This window comes from Drosophila guanche, unplaced genomic scaffold (genome assembly GCF_900245975.1).
Source record: "Drosophila guanche unplaced genomic scaffold, DGUA_6, whole genome shotgun sequence".
NCBI classification, from domain to species: domain Eukaryota; kingdom Metazoa; phylum Arthropoda; class Insecta; order Diptera; family Drosophilidae; genus Drosophila; species Drosophila guanche.
The window spans coordinates 286,037-298,576 of NW_022995754.1; the positions used below are offsets into that span (position 1 = coordinate 286,037).

The following is a 12,540-nucleotide window of genomic DNA, read 5'->3' on the forward strand; positions in this document are numbered from 1 at the left end:
GAGAGAATCTGCACACCACCACCTGTGAGGGCCGTTTATGCATGCCACATTCCACCATTGCTGTGCCTTCCTTGGTGTGCCTTTCTTGGTGTACAAAAACACCTGTGGCTATGCGAAACAGTTTGCACGGGGAGGTCTCACGATTCTACCTCGACTTTAGTTACAGTTCGGTGCTTGATCCCTGAGGATCTGGTTTGGAAGAAGCAACATGTTGCACTTGCCCGTTACGCGGCTCTCCTTCGGCTGCCACAGCACATACTGCAACAGCAACAGCAAAAGCAACAGCAAGAAATTGGTTACGGTCCAGCGACAGGCTTCCTCTTACTTCACATATGGCGAGCAGGAGCACATCAAGCAGATAAAGCTCCGGCAGGCGGCCCTCTGTCAGGTGTACGAGGATTTTACAGGTACATACATACAAACGAGGGTGTAACCCTCTACCAGGGACAGGGTCTGAGTTGACTGTGGGTTCAGTGAGGGTCAGAGTTTAAGCAGGGTTCAGAATTTACCCGAGAATCGCACAAAAAAATAAATATTCTCAAAAATGAGAACCATTTCCATGGAAATTTTGCAGTGTATCTATGAACGATTGGCGGTTGCAATTCATAGAATTCATGATCGTTATTAATAAATTCAGGGAGCATCATGTGTTTAAAAACCATTAGCAATCAAAGCGTATAAAACGATGCTAAAAATTGTTCTTAATTGTTGTGACAGTTCCCCAGCCTCCCTCCACTATTCATTTTCTGTGACCATTGCACTATTTTCCCGGAACTCCCAACGAATCTGGCAGTCCCCGAACAGTTTCCTCTGATGAAGAACTCAACCTCAATATTTAAGTTCTACGAACTAAAAGACTCGACATTGCGTAATTATATCTGTCCAGATTTAAGATATTCCAAGCCTTTAAAGAATTTTGATAGTCCATAAATACCCGACCTCCATTAGGTGCATCTGTTTCTTGTTTTCGGGAATGCATTGCTGGAATTATCCATCTGGAGATTCAGCCGATACGTAGGAGAACGACATCAACAACACAAGAGATATTCTCCTCGTGCCCCTCCCATCGTTTTTGCGTTTGATCGGGGATCTTCTGCACAATTCCTGGACTTTGCCTCAATTGCACAAGTGGCGAATGTCTCGCCAGGCCACAGATACAGATGCAGATGCAGATGCAATTGGCATCGGTTACAGCTGCACAATTCTGGATAAAATGAATGCCACAAAAGCTGCCGCATTTCTCTCGTCTCTACCTCCCCCTTTCTCTCTCTTTCCTTTCCTCGCCCATGTCGATTGGGGGTAAATGATTTGCACTTGAAAACATTTTCTAGAGCCCCCATCGTACCCGATCGTGCTCTTATACTTTTGGTTTTCTGGGTGGGTGGGTGCCTGTGCCTGTGGCTTTTGCCTGCCCGCCCCCATGTGGGTGGCTGAGCTAAAAGGCATGCCCCTTGCAGTTACCTTCTGCCCCTGCTCCTGCCTCTTCTTGTCTGCCTCACTGCGTTCTTCGGCACAATTAAAATTGATGTCAACAGCTCACAATTTGTGGTTCCGTTCCTAATGATCGACAGCCGAGGATTGCTGAGGATTCTACTTGTCCGCTGTGCCACGACACAGCCCACATTGCCATTCTCCTCCTCTTCTCCTCTCCTCAGCCTGCCAAGTGTGTGGATTATATTTGTGTTAGTTATAGCTGTTCTATTCTTTTCTATTCGGATTCTCCTCTTTATTTTGTTTGTTTTATTTTGCACAATTGCCAGCTCCCTCCCTCTCTCTCATTGTCTGCCTGCCTGCCTCTGCCTCGCACACTCAATTGCATAAACAAACAAATCCACAAATTTGCAATAAATCACAACAAAAACTTTTCCCATTACCCTGTAAACAATATTTGCCAAAGGGTGGATTAGTTCCGAGCTAAAGCATGATATGGGAATGAAATACATTGAAGAATTGTGTAAACAAGATGTGAGCTATCCTGTAACGGGGCAGTATCTGTATCAGTTGTTGAGAGATGGAATAGATAGGACAGATTCTTTTGGTATTATGCATTCTGCAACCGACGTACATAGATTACCCTATAGGGTATCATCGAGAAGACACCGTGCCAGACATTCGTATAGATTTGTTTGATTTATACAGTTCTCCATTCTGATCTGTTTCTTTTTCCCACCACAGAGATGACCATTACCACGCTGCCCACACGGATCTGCCTGGTGGGCAATGCAGGCCAGGATGCGGGCACGCTGCTGGCAGCCGAAAGCTTCGGCCTGCCCGTTATAACATCCGACACGGGTCAGGACATCGCTGACGACAAAGAGTGGCGGACATTCTACGTGATGGAGGACTTTGAGGGCGACAGCTTTCAGGCGCTGCACAAGCAAAAGGAATGGTGAGTACTAGTAGTGACTAGTGAGTGAGTGTGCTGCTATTATTAGCCCCTGAGAATGGCAAGAGCAAGAGTCAGAGTACTGCTTAAATTAGACACAAATCTGTCACATGTGCTCCCAAAACAGTTCCATAACCATCGTCCATCGTCCATCGTCCGCCGCCTCATCAGCAGCGGCGGCAACAAATTGAATTTGAAATCGAGACACACGCGTGCTGTGCTGCTCTGCTGTGCTCTCATGTGGATCCCATTATTGACAGCGCGTCAATGCGGCATACTCCGCAGTTATTAAGCTGTCCGTCCACACTCCGTTTACCGTATGCATACCCTTAAGAAACTCACTTTCTTACTCTCTATTACTCACATTCCGAGGGTGCTCCTTCATGATTTTGGGAATAGTTGAGACTAGAAGAGTATCCGTTAGTCGACTTTGGGTCGTTTTGAATTTCAACAAATTGTCAAATTTGAAACTTGCGCAAATTTGTGGTTCTTTTTCTGTAGCTCTGCGTATCGTATGTGGGCTCTGTTCTTTTCGTTTCTTTTGCACGCTTGATTAATTTGCCTGCTGCGTAGTAATAGTGGAATACCTCTCCCTGCACTACACCCTCTCTTGCCCTCTCTGTCCCTCATTAGTGATTAAACATAACTTTTGGAGATTTCTTAGCTCTGGTTCAACAACTATTAACGAGCATTTCTGTTTGGAGGTCACCAAATGCGTGGAAATTGTTATGGCTAAGAAATACATATGTAGACATAGAGAGAGGGGAATGGGTGGCACAGGAAGATGAGATGTTGTTGGGTGGGTGGGCGTCGGTTTTTCCTTTTCATGTTCTCAACACTTGCACTACGTAAAGGAAATCTGCAGAAGCGGAAGAAGCGCTCGTTCCCCCCATTAAGAATTATTATTTATTTCATAGACTTTCATTCATGTTTCGCCGTTCCGTTCGTTTTGTTATTTGCAAATAATATTCTACATTTGATTTTCTTTGTTCGGTTTTTCGGTTGTTTTCTTTTAGCTCTTTGCTAATTATGTTTCTGTTTCTCATGTTCTCATTCGAATGTTTTTTTATGGCACGTCCCAAAGTTCTCCAAGTGTTATTTTCTTGTTGATACTAATTTATGGGAAATCATGCATATTTCTTGCTGGAATTAAATTCTGTCTAACAAGTGGAATGGAAACTACCGTCAAAACAAAGTAGAATATTTGTTATCAAGAAAGTTGCTTATTCTTTTCATAAATATTTACTTCATGTAGTTTGATTTTCTCTTATTAGAATAGACAGTTGTACATAGAACCTAAAAGAGCGGAGAGGTCTTTATGGCCGTTGCCATAGTTGGGGAAGGAGAAATCGAACAATGAGGAATTCCCAGGAAAACTGCGAAAAACCCAGAAAAGCACTTAACGGCCACTTAACCTCCGCCCAAAATGATGCCACACAAGATATAGAGAGAGGGATAGAGAGAGAGAGAGAGAGATCTTGTTAATTGTGTTTACCAGTGGAATCTGAATCATTGAGGAATTCGCTGGCAAATCCCCCATTTCGATGATCCATTCATTCGTTTGGGAAATGGGGGAAGTCGTTGCCTATTTTGGCAGCGAATATAAACATTAAATTGAAAATATAAATAAATGACAATTTCAGATGAAAAACTGTGCGTATTTCTACAGAAATCGAAAATGAATCGTCTCTTGTTTTTTATTTATCTATTTACTTTCTATTTATTTGTTTCTGCTCCTGGGAGGGCAGAGTGAGGGAAGCTCTGGCCAGAGTAGAAGGAGGCGGAGGTGGCATTGCAGCAATCTCTTGGCGCCAAGATTCTATAAAAATGCGAACCAACGATGTCAAATCGTATAGAGAGTAGAGAGTGTTGAAAGCACCAACGGAAATTCCTGCCATACACCAACAAAAAAAACCATCGTACGTATGTACATATAACAAATAGCAAAAAAGCAAAGAAAATGAGGAAAATAAAATGTATACAGTTTTATTAACTCATTTTATATGAAATGAGTTGTGTGTGTGGCTACAACGAACCGAGAAATAAGATTGTATGTATAATTTATAAGTTTCGATATATGTGTATATGGCAGATTAATTGAGGCAGAACGCAGAATGGGGACGGGTCCGCGAACGACATGTCATTGACTGCTCAATAGTTTTGACCCTCGCAAAGTTCGAGTGCCCCTCGGAGGGTCGGAGCAGCCGCCAAAGATCGGCGCACTTTACAATGGAGAGTGCCCCTTTGCCACATCCATCACACTGCCCCCTAGAACTGGGCCCCTCAGCCTCCTCCATTGTGGAGGCCAATCCGTTGCGTTGCGAAGGAGGAGGCCCTCCATTGTTGGCGCGTGCGATTCGCATTTTTATGCTTTGACTAAGCAGAAGAGCATTTTCCTGGGTTTTCCTTGAGTCAACTTTCGAAATATATTTAATTGTTCTTTGGAATTTTGTGAACTATTTGTTTGTCTCTGCTCCTCTCTCGGGGATTCTCTTTTGGAGATTTGTCACCTCTCTCTCTGCCTCTCCCTCTCTGAGAGATCTCCCTCTCTTTAGAATGTTTCACACATTAAGTGGCAAAAACAGCAAGAGCAACAGTAGGAGGAGGAGGAGGAGAGGGAGAGGGTAGGGTGGACCAGGCATTTTCTATTTCCATTTTCCACACGCTCACGCTCCTCAGTCGCTGCTGCTGCTGTCTCCATCGTCCCCATCGTTTATTCAATCATTTTTCCCCAGCAACGAGAGGCAGTCGTTGTAGCAGTTGTGTTTGTTTAGTTGTTCTGCTCGGTTACGGAAAGAATCGTATTGGAGCTCTTGTGGATGCCACGACCTATACACATATACACGTTCCCGGGCTGAATCAGAGATACAAGAACAAGTGACAACAGACAACAGATACCCGTAGATTCATAGACTCGTTCGTTTGGCAGTGACAAATATTTGTGCATATGGAAATCTTCCTTTGTTGGTAAGGAAATGCTGTGAAAATGTGGTCGTGGGTGTGGAAAAGTGTAAATGTGAATGTAAGATGATATGCGGAGTGCTGATGGCTGATGGCTGATGGCAGTGCGGGCAATCAGATGAGTGAAAGTCAACAGGAAGTGCAACACGAGAAAAAGCCAAGAAAGTGAAAGATCAAGTAAAAATGTGTGTTGCAAGGGAAACGCTTTCCTTCAGGTGAAACAATCCTTAGTGGATCGAAAGGGAATGGGTTCTCTGAGGAACCGCAACTGGATGTTTTCAAAGAGTATTTTACACAAATAAATTGTGAAAGAAATTTCCCCTCTGGCATTACTCAATTTTCGGGTGTACCGCAAATTGTTTTTGCAATTCCGGTCATAATTACACGCCCTGATGGGGAGTAAGAGAGGGATATAATCGTAAATAAAATGCTCCTCATGGCGGAGAGGAGCATGCTTCAAAATGTATCATAAATAAACGCCACATCACACATAATGCATCATACGCCTCGTTCGCCTCTTACGCCCACAAATGGGAACGAGATGGGAACAATGCTCGAGTGGCGGCTGCAGGCTGCGACTGTACTTCCGCTCGATGATTCCATTCCAATTGATTTGTTTATCAAAACTTCCGGCTTCTGCCAGATGAAGGGAATCGGAGGAGAGGATGCGGCTGCGGCTGCAATTGCGGAGGACACCAGCCGGCTGTAGATGTCCGTTGGGGGATAAACAACAGAAGAAGCTCAAGGGAGGAGGGCACTGGTGTGTCGATAGGTGTGGGGATCCATCATCCGAGTCAAAGTTCAATATAACGTTCACTTGCCGCACACAAATTGAAATCAATTTCTCGCGTCAGTTGTGCCTCTGAGGTTGCCGCCAAAGGGACCGCGACTGATCGATCTCCGCTATCGGTAATAACCGATACCCAACCGATTCGCAATTGAATCACGGCTGCTGCAAGGTCACATTGCAGTCATAAAAGCCCCGCCACAACCAAAAGCTCAAGCACATCGATCGCCTTGCATAACTCAAAAGTGTGCCACATAAATATTTAATTTGAATTGTCTCTCGGGACCCCCTCCTGTATCTGTATCTATATCTGTATCTGCATCTACATCTGTATCTTCTGCAGCATTCTGGGTCCGCCCGCTTTGAAGTACGCGGCAGAGATGAAACAGACGCTGGGCCACAACTCGCGGCCCATTTACAACTATGCGATGCGCGGTGTGGTCACTTGCTTCACGGGCATACGACAGAAGGACGAGCTGGTGAGTGGATCGCCCCTGCTCGCGACATCTCGCTGGACAATCCTCCAATCAATTCTCCTCTCTTCTTGCAGACCAAATTGGTGCACCACATCCACTCCATGGGCGGCTGCATTAAGAGGGACATGAACCCGAAGACAACGCATCTCATTTGCAGTCACAGTGGCGGCGCCAAGTATCAGTGAGTTCCAGCCTGGAAATCCCCTAGAGCTTCGAGTATTAATAGTCCCTCAATAGGTACGCCAAAACCTTCCGCTTGAGTGTTGTTCGTCCTGACTGGGTGTATGCTGCCTGGGCGGACCGCGATACCCTGGAGTTTGATGCCACACAGGAGAGCTTCACCAAGACACATAGGCTGAAGGCGTTCGAGGGACAGAAGGTGTGCTTCTTTGGCTTTCCCGCCGATGAGCACCAGCACATGGTCGATGTGCTGCTGGAGAACGGCGGTGTCTGCGCCAGCCTGGAGGACCCCGAGTGCTCGCATGTTGTGAGTAATTTAATACAATCCCATCCTCTCCAGAATGGGTATTCTCGTAGAATAGGCTTCCCTCCCACAGTGTAGAATATTTGAGTACTCTAGTGCATGCCGTAGTGTCATTTGTTTTCCTCTGGAATGCCTAAATTTTGGCCACAATCCTTAACTAGTCCTAAACTCCACGTGTCTGTCTTCCAGGTGATGCCCAATACGGGCGTTGTACTTACAAGCACTAGCACTAGCACTGATACTAACCCAATCACAAGCAAAATCACATGCTCAGGCTCACTAACTAACCCAGATCCCCAACCCACAACTGTCGGTGGGAGCTCAAGCCCTCCCCAAACACCCACATCATCTCGAGATAGCGGGCGGGCAGGCGGGGCAGCAGAAGGAGGCGAACCAATGGAAGAGGCCGAACCATTAGAAGGAGTGGAAGCGCAGGCACTGGAGGAGAAGGAGAACGAATGCGATAATCGGGCTGATTACGAAGACGAGGACATACACTTCGATGAGCGACTCTTTGTGGAGACCGCACCTATTCAAATGGCTGGCGAGGATCAGCTCCCGGAATCGGACGATGACGAAGATAATCAAGGGGCTTCTGAGGATGTCCAGGCCAGTACTCCAAAGACGAGCAAGCAACGCATCAGCCTTGCGGCTGCCACGCCCATCAGTAGTTCCCCAGAAACGAACACGGAAGCAATGGCAATGGAAATGGGGCTGAAACTCCAGAGCCACACCCCTAACGTATCCCCCATCCTGAAGGCCATCGATGAGTGCGACATGGAAACGGACGATCTGTTCGATGAGGAGGCGGTGGAGGGAACGGACCCAAGCGCCCCAGTCACTGAGAATGATCTCAAGCGTAAGCGCGACAGCGTCGACAACATTTCCCTAATGTCCGTGGACTCGTGCGTCCTGCCGGGGAGCACCAAGAAACCCAAGCTGACCCGAACTGGATCCATCTCGCGCACCCTCCGTCGCTCCGTGAGCTTCGTGGCCGAGCCGTTGAAAAATGTGCTGCGGCCGCGGCGCAGCTCGATTGCGGCGGCGGATGTCTCAACCATCCTGGACAGCGAGGCGGCCGACGACTCCTTTTGCTCGCTGGCCTCCTCCATCAGCCTCACGCTGAACGAATCGATCAGGAAGCCCGTGAAGGACAAGTTCCGCAACATCTGCAGCCGCATCACTAGAAGCAGCAGTCGACGAGGGGACAAGGATCGTGATCGCCATGGCGATCGAGAAGGAACTCCCGAGTGCTCCAGTTTAGGGCCGCCAATGGACAGCGGTTTCAAGACTCCGAAGGCACCCAAGCCACGTTCCTCTGCCACTCCGAAAACTTCCAAGCGCCTCTTCGGCCCCGTCTCCTCCGTCGTGTCCTCCCTGGCCCTCAGTAACGTCCCATCCCCCAGTCCCCAGCCTCCTTCCCATCCCAGTTGGGATACTAACGACACCTCAACCACATCGACATTCGCTTTATGTGCTGCTGCTGCTGCTGCTGCTGCTGTCGTCCCCACATCATCATCATCGTCGTCATCTACGGTGACTGCTGCTGCTGTCGAACACAGCTCCGTTCAAGATATTAAAGAAGAGTCGCCCAATGGGTCGACACAGAGGCCCGAACCCATGCAAATGGTATATAATATATGTGTATTTTGTGGATACTTTCCCGATCTGTCTATCTATATGTACTTTTCATGGGGCAAATACAGCAAGTCTGTGAAACGGCAAAGGAAAGGAAGACGTCTTAGAGATCCAAAGAATTTTGTACCCAATGAAAATGTTGATTTTTAAAGAGTTTACTTAAACAAAAACGTTGAGGTTTCCCCTTTTCCCCATTTTGAATCCCTTCCATTAATTTTCCACATTTATTGTACTTTTTTTGAGCATTTTTTGAACATTTTTTCAGTTGCTGTCCTCGGCGGTTGCTCATCCTCCCTCATCAACACCCTATCCCCTCTCATTCCTCACTCCCAAATAAGAAATTGTTAATTGTTATTTAATGGTTAATGAATGTTCATAGCTTAAGTCTCAACATCTAATTTGGTGCGGTGCCTGTAATTTCTGTAAATAATTTATTTATGGTTTCTTTTGGTGTTTAATGCTTCTTCTCCCCCTCCCCCTCCACTCTCCTACCCACCACTTCCACTTCCACCTCCATTTCCTTTTCCACACTCATAGCCAGCGCACAGAATCACACAAAAGAGCGGCACAATAAATATTTGAAATAACAAAAAAATAAAAACAAAAACATAGAAGAGGTGGAGAAAAATCAACAGACAGACAGACACATTCCTCGATCAGCTTGAATAAATGTTAAAAAATGCCACCACCATCAAAAAAAGTAGATAAATAATAGGCATTGCGGGGTCCCATCCCAAAAAGAATTTCATTTCCATTTAGGTGAATTATTATTTTTGTTCTTGTTTTGCTTCATTTGGCAGAGTACGAGTATTTGCACAAATGTTTCCCTGCCCTCTCCCTCACTCGCTCTTTCTCTCTCAATGGATAAACAATTTGCATTTATGTTCTGCACCATTCCTTCCATTCCATGCCATTCTGTTTGCCGTTTGCCGTTTCAAAGTGTTGCCTGCCCCATGAAAAATGTGCACTAAAAATGTTTTGTTTGGCCTTTTTTGCATTTGATGAATGTTTTAAAAGTTCAGAAATTTATTGTGCCTGCTGGATCGCTGTGCTGCTCTGCTATTCTATCCTCTTCATCCATATATCCATATACATATATCTATATCTACCGAGTATATAGATTGACTGCTTGATTGAGTTTGCGTATAATTAAAAATTGCCTCGAGCCAGAGCAAAACAAAACATTTTTCTGTCTGCATTCCTTTTTTCATTCCTGTTGGCTTCCCTCGCCGAGGGAATAAATCGCCAGAAATTAATTAAATCCATTTAATCGTTCGTTCAGGTGGTTGACGAGCACACGACCGTCGCGAAGCCCGATCCCAAGAACATTCAATCCCACATCCTGAAATCAGACTGGTTCTGGTACACCATACAGAATGGCTATGCCAATGAGATGGACTATCTGTTTGGAGATGTAAGTATCTAGCCCTATGTCCGTATCTTATATCCATCCCCCTATAAACGTTTTGTTTCCCTGACAGTATCTGTATAGCCTTACCAATACCCCGAATACGGATCGACGGGACTCGCTGCCCGTCAGCTTCAACAAGAGGAAACGCAAGCGTTTATCGCAGCGCATCCAGCTGGAAGGCACACCTCTGGGATCGGGCAAACGGCGCTCCTCCGTGTCGGATGCGGGCCTGCTCTCCGTCTCCAACAGCCTATTCGACTGCACCACGAGTCCCGATAAACTGCTGGACGGCGACGACAAGCTACTGCACCACGCCGATCCGGAGCCCATCGATGGCACGCCAGTAAAGAGATCCATGCGATTCAACCACTTTATGGACTTTTTCACCACGGAATCCAACTACGTCGGAATACTGGATACCATTTTAAATGTATGTGCACCCCATAGAATAGATACCCATAGATCCCCATGCCAACCTGTATCTGTCCCCTTTTGTGTAGCTGTTTAAAAACAAACTGGAGGAACTGGCCGAGACAAATGATCCGCTGCTCAATAAATCAGAAATCAAATCTGTGTTTGGCAACTTTCTGCCCATCCACGAGGTGCACCAGAGCATGCTGGAGCATCTGAGGAATCTGCATGCCAACTGGCGGGAGGACTGCCTCATCGGAGACATCATCATCCGGCACCAGGAGGAGCTGATCAAAGCATATCCGCCCTATGTAAACTTCTATGAGCAGATGAAGGAGCAGCTGCAGTACTGCGACCGCGAGTACCCCCGCTTCCACGCCTTTCTAAAGATCAACCAGACAAAGCCCGAGTGCGGCCGACAGAGCCTGCAGGACCTGATGATCAGGCCCGTGCAGCGGCTGCCCAGCATAAGCCTGCTGCTCAAGGACATTCTGAAGCACACAGCCAACAGCAATGCGGACCACGAGAGATTGGAGGAGGCCTTGAAGGCCATCAAGCAGGTGACGCTGCACATTAACGAGGACAAGCGACGCACCGAGTCGCGCATGGCCATTTTCGATATATTCAACGATATCGATGGATGTCCTGCGCACCTCGTCAGCTCCAACCGCAGCTTTATCGCCAAGTGCGAGGTGAACGAGCTCTCCGACTCATTGAGCGGGCGGGGGGACAGCCTCGTGCTGTACCTCTTCTCCGATTCCATCGAGCTGTGCAAGCGACGCTCGCGCGCCTTCAACACCGTCAAGTCCCCCAGCACCGGCAAAACGCACAAGCACCTCAAGCTGATCTCTCTGAACACGATACGCTTCGTGATTGACATCTTGGACAGCCCACGCGCCTTCGGCCTGCTACTGCGCGGCGACAAGGAGAAGTTCTACACGTTCACCATGAACGACGAGGAGACGGACAAGCACAGCTACATGAAAAAGCTCTGCAACCAGATTGCCGCCCACATGTGCCGCACGGATGCGGACAAGCTGCTGCTCTGCCAATCATCCCAGGAGCTGGACGTGGACATCAGCGATGTGAATGTGAGCACGCTTAGCAAGGCCTTCAAACTGGCAGCCAAGACGCGCCTTAAGGTGGGTTTCTCTCCTACAGGATACAGGAGTAACATTTACTGATCGATGCTCTCTTTAGGTGGGTCGCGCCTTCTCCTTCAACAAGACCCCAAACAAACTGAAACGAGCCGTTTCCACCATGATGACCTCGCCTTTTGGCAGCACCAACTCCCTGACGCCCTCCTCCCAGCTGGCCCAGATGCGTTTGGCTGCAAACAGCTGCAGAAATATTAATGTGAGTATTGCTAAACTGAAAGTGTTCGCTTGCTAAGAGTTTTCTCTTTGCTGTTGTCGGTTCACAGGAAGTGGCCGATGAAGATGATTGCTCCAGCATGAGAAGCAGTTCGCCATCGACGCAATCGGAAACTTTGGTGGTGCCGCCAATGTCTGTGCAGCCCACGCGCAAGAACAAGGCTGTTGTAGGTCGCATTTAGAGTCGTGATTGACTCACAATTTCTGTATTCCATGCCTCAACGCATCTTCGAATTCGTAATCTCACAGAAAACACATCAAATCAGATCAGATCAGATCAGACACAGAACAGAAACTAATTTTGTAGATTGTAAAAAAATGTATCGTTAAGTTTGTCGCTTGTCGATGAGGAGCAGGTGGCAAATGTTGAAGCGTTTGCCGCCGCACCATCGAATATCGCATATTATTATGACAATGACCGATTATAAGATCCAAGTGTAAATAGTTCCCTCTCGAGATATTATATGTAATCCATAACCCGTAATCGTAAATTGTATATCGTGTCCGTGTCCCTCCCTGCACAATCGTAGACCTGTGTCTAGGAATCTAGAAATCGCATTATCGAATTCACAAACGAGATCCGAGTTGCTATCCATCGATCGAATGATGGATT

The 12,540-nt window shown here is 47.0% G+C and overlaps 1 protein-coding gene across 3 annotated transcripts in view; it reads left to right on the plus strand.

The window, feature by feature from the left end:
* LOC117589267 (protein ECT2) overlaps positions 1–12,189 on the plus strand; it is a 14,008-nt gene extending 1,819 nt beyond the window's left edge. The window contains exons 2-11 of one of the 3 annotated variants that reach the window (XM_034281047.1): positions 2,176–2,389; positions 6,478–6,613; positions 6,685–6,791; positions 6,848–7,097; positions 7,284–8,723; positions 10,015–10,146; positions 10,214–10,573; positions 10,644–11,696; positions 11,755–11,910; positions 11,978–12,189. In XM_034281047.1, the coding sequence (XP_034136938.1) occupies positions 2,176–2,389; positions 6,478–6,613; positions 6,685–6,791; positions 6,848–7,097; positions 7,284–8,723; positions 10,015–10,146; positions 10,214–10,573; positions 10,644–11,696; positions 11,755–11,910; positions 11,978–12,109 (3,980 nt within the window). In that variant the 3' untranslated portion in view covers positions 12,110–12,189. Of the gene's footprint in view, positions 1–2,175; positions 2,390–5,233; positions 5,354–6,477; positions 6,614–6,684; positions 6,792–6,847; positions 7,098–7,283; positions 8,724–10,014; positions 10,147–10,213; positions 10,574–10,643; positions 11,697–11,754; positions 11,911–11,977 lie in introns of those variants that run through there. The other 2 variants (XM_034281048.1, XM_034281049.1) reach the window with 2 other exon arrangements.
* The last annotated feature ends 351 nt before the right edge of the window (positions 12,190–12,540 follow it).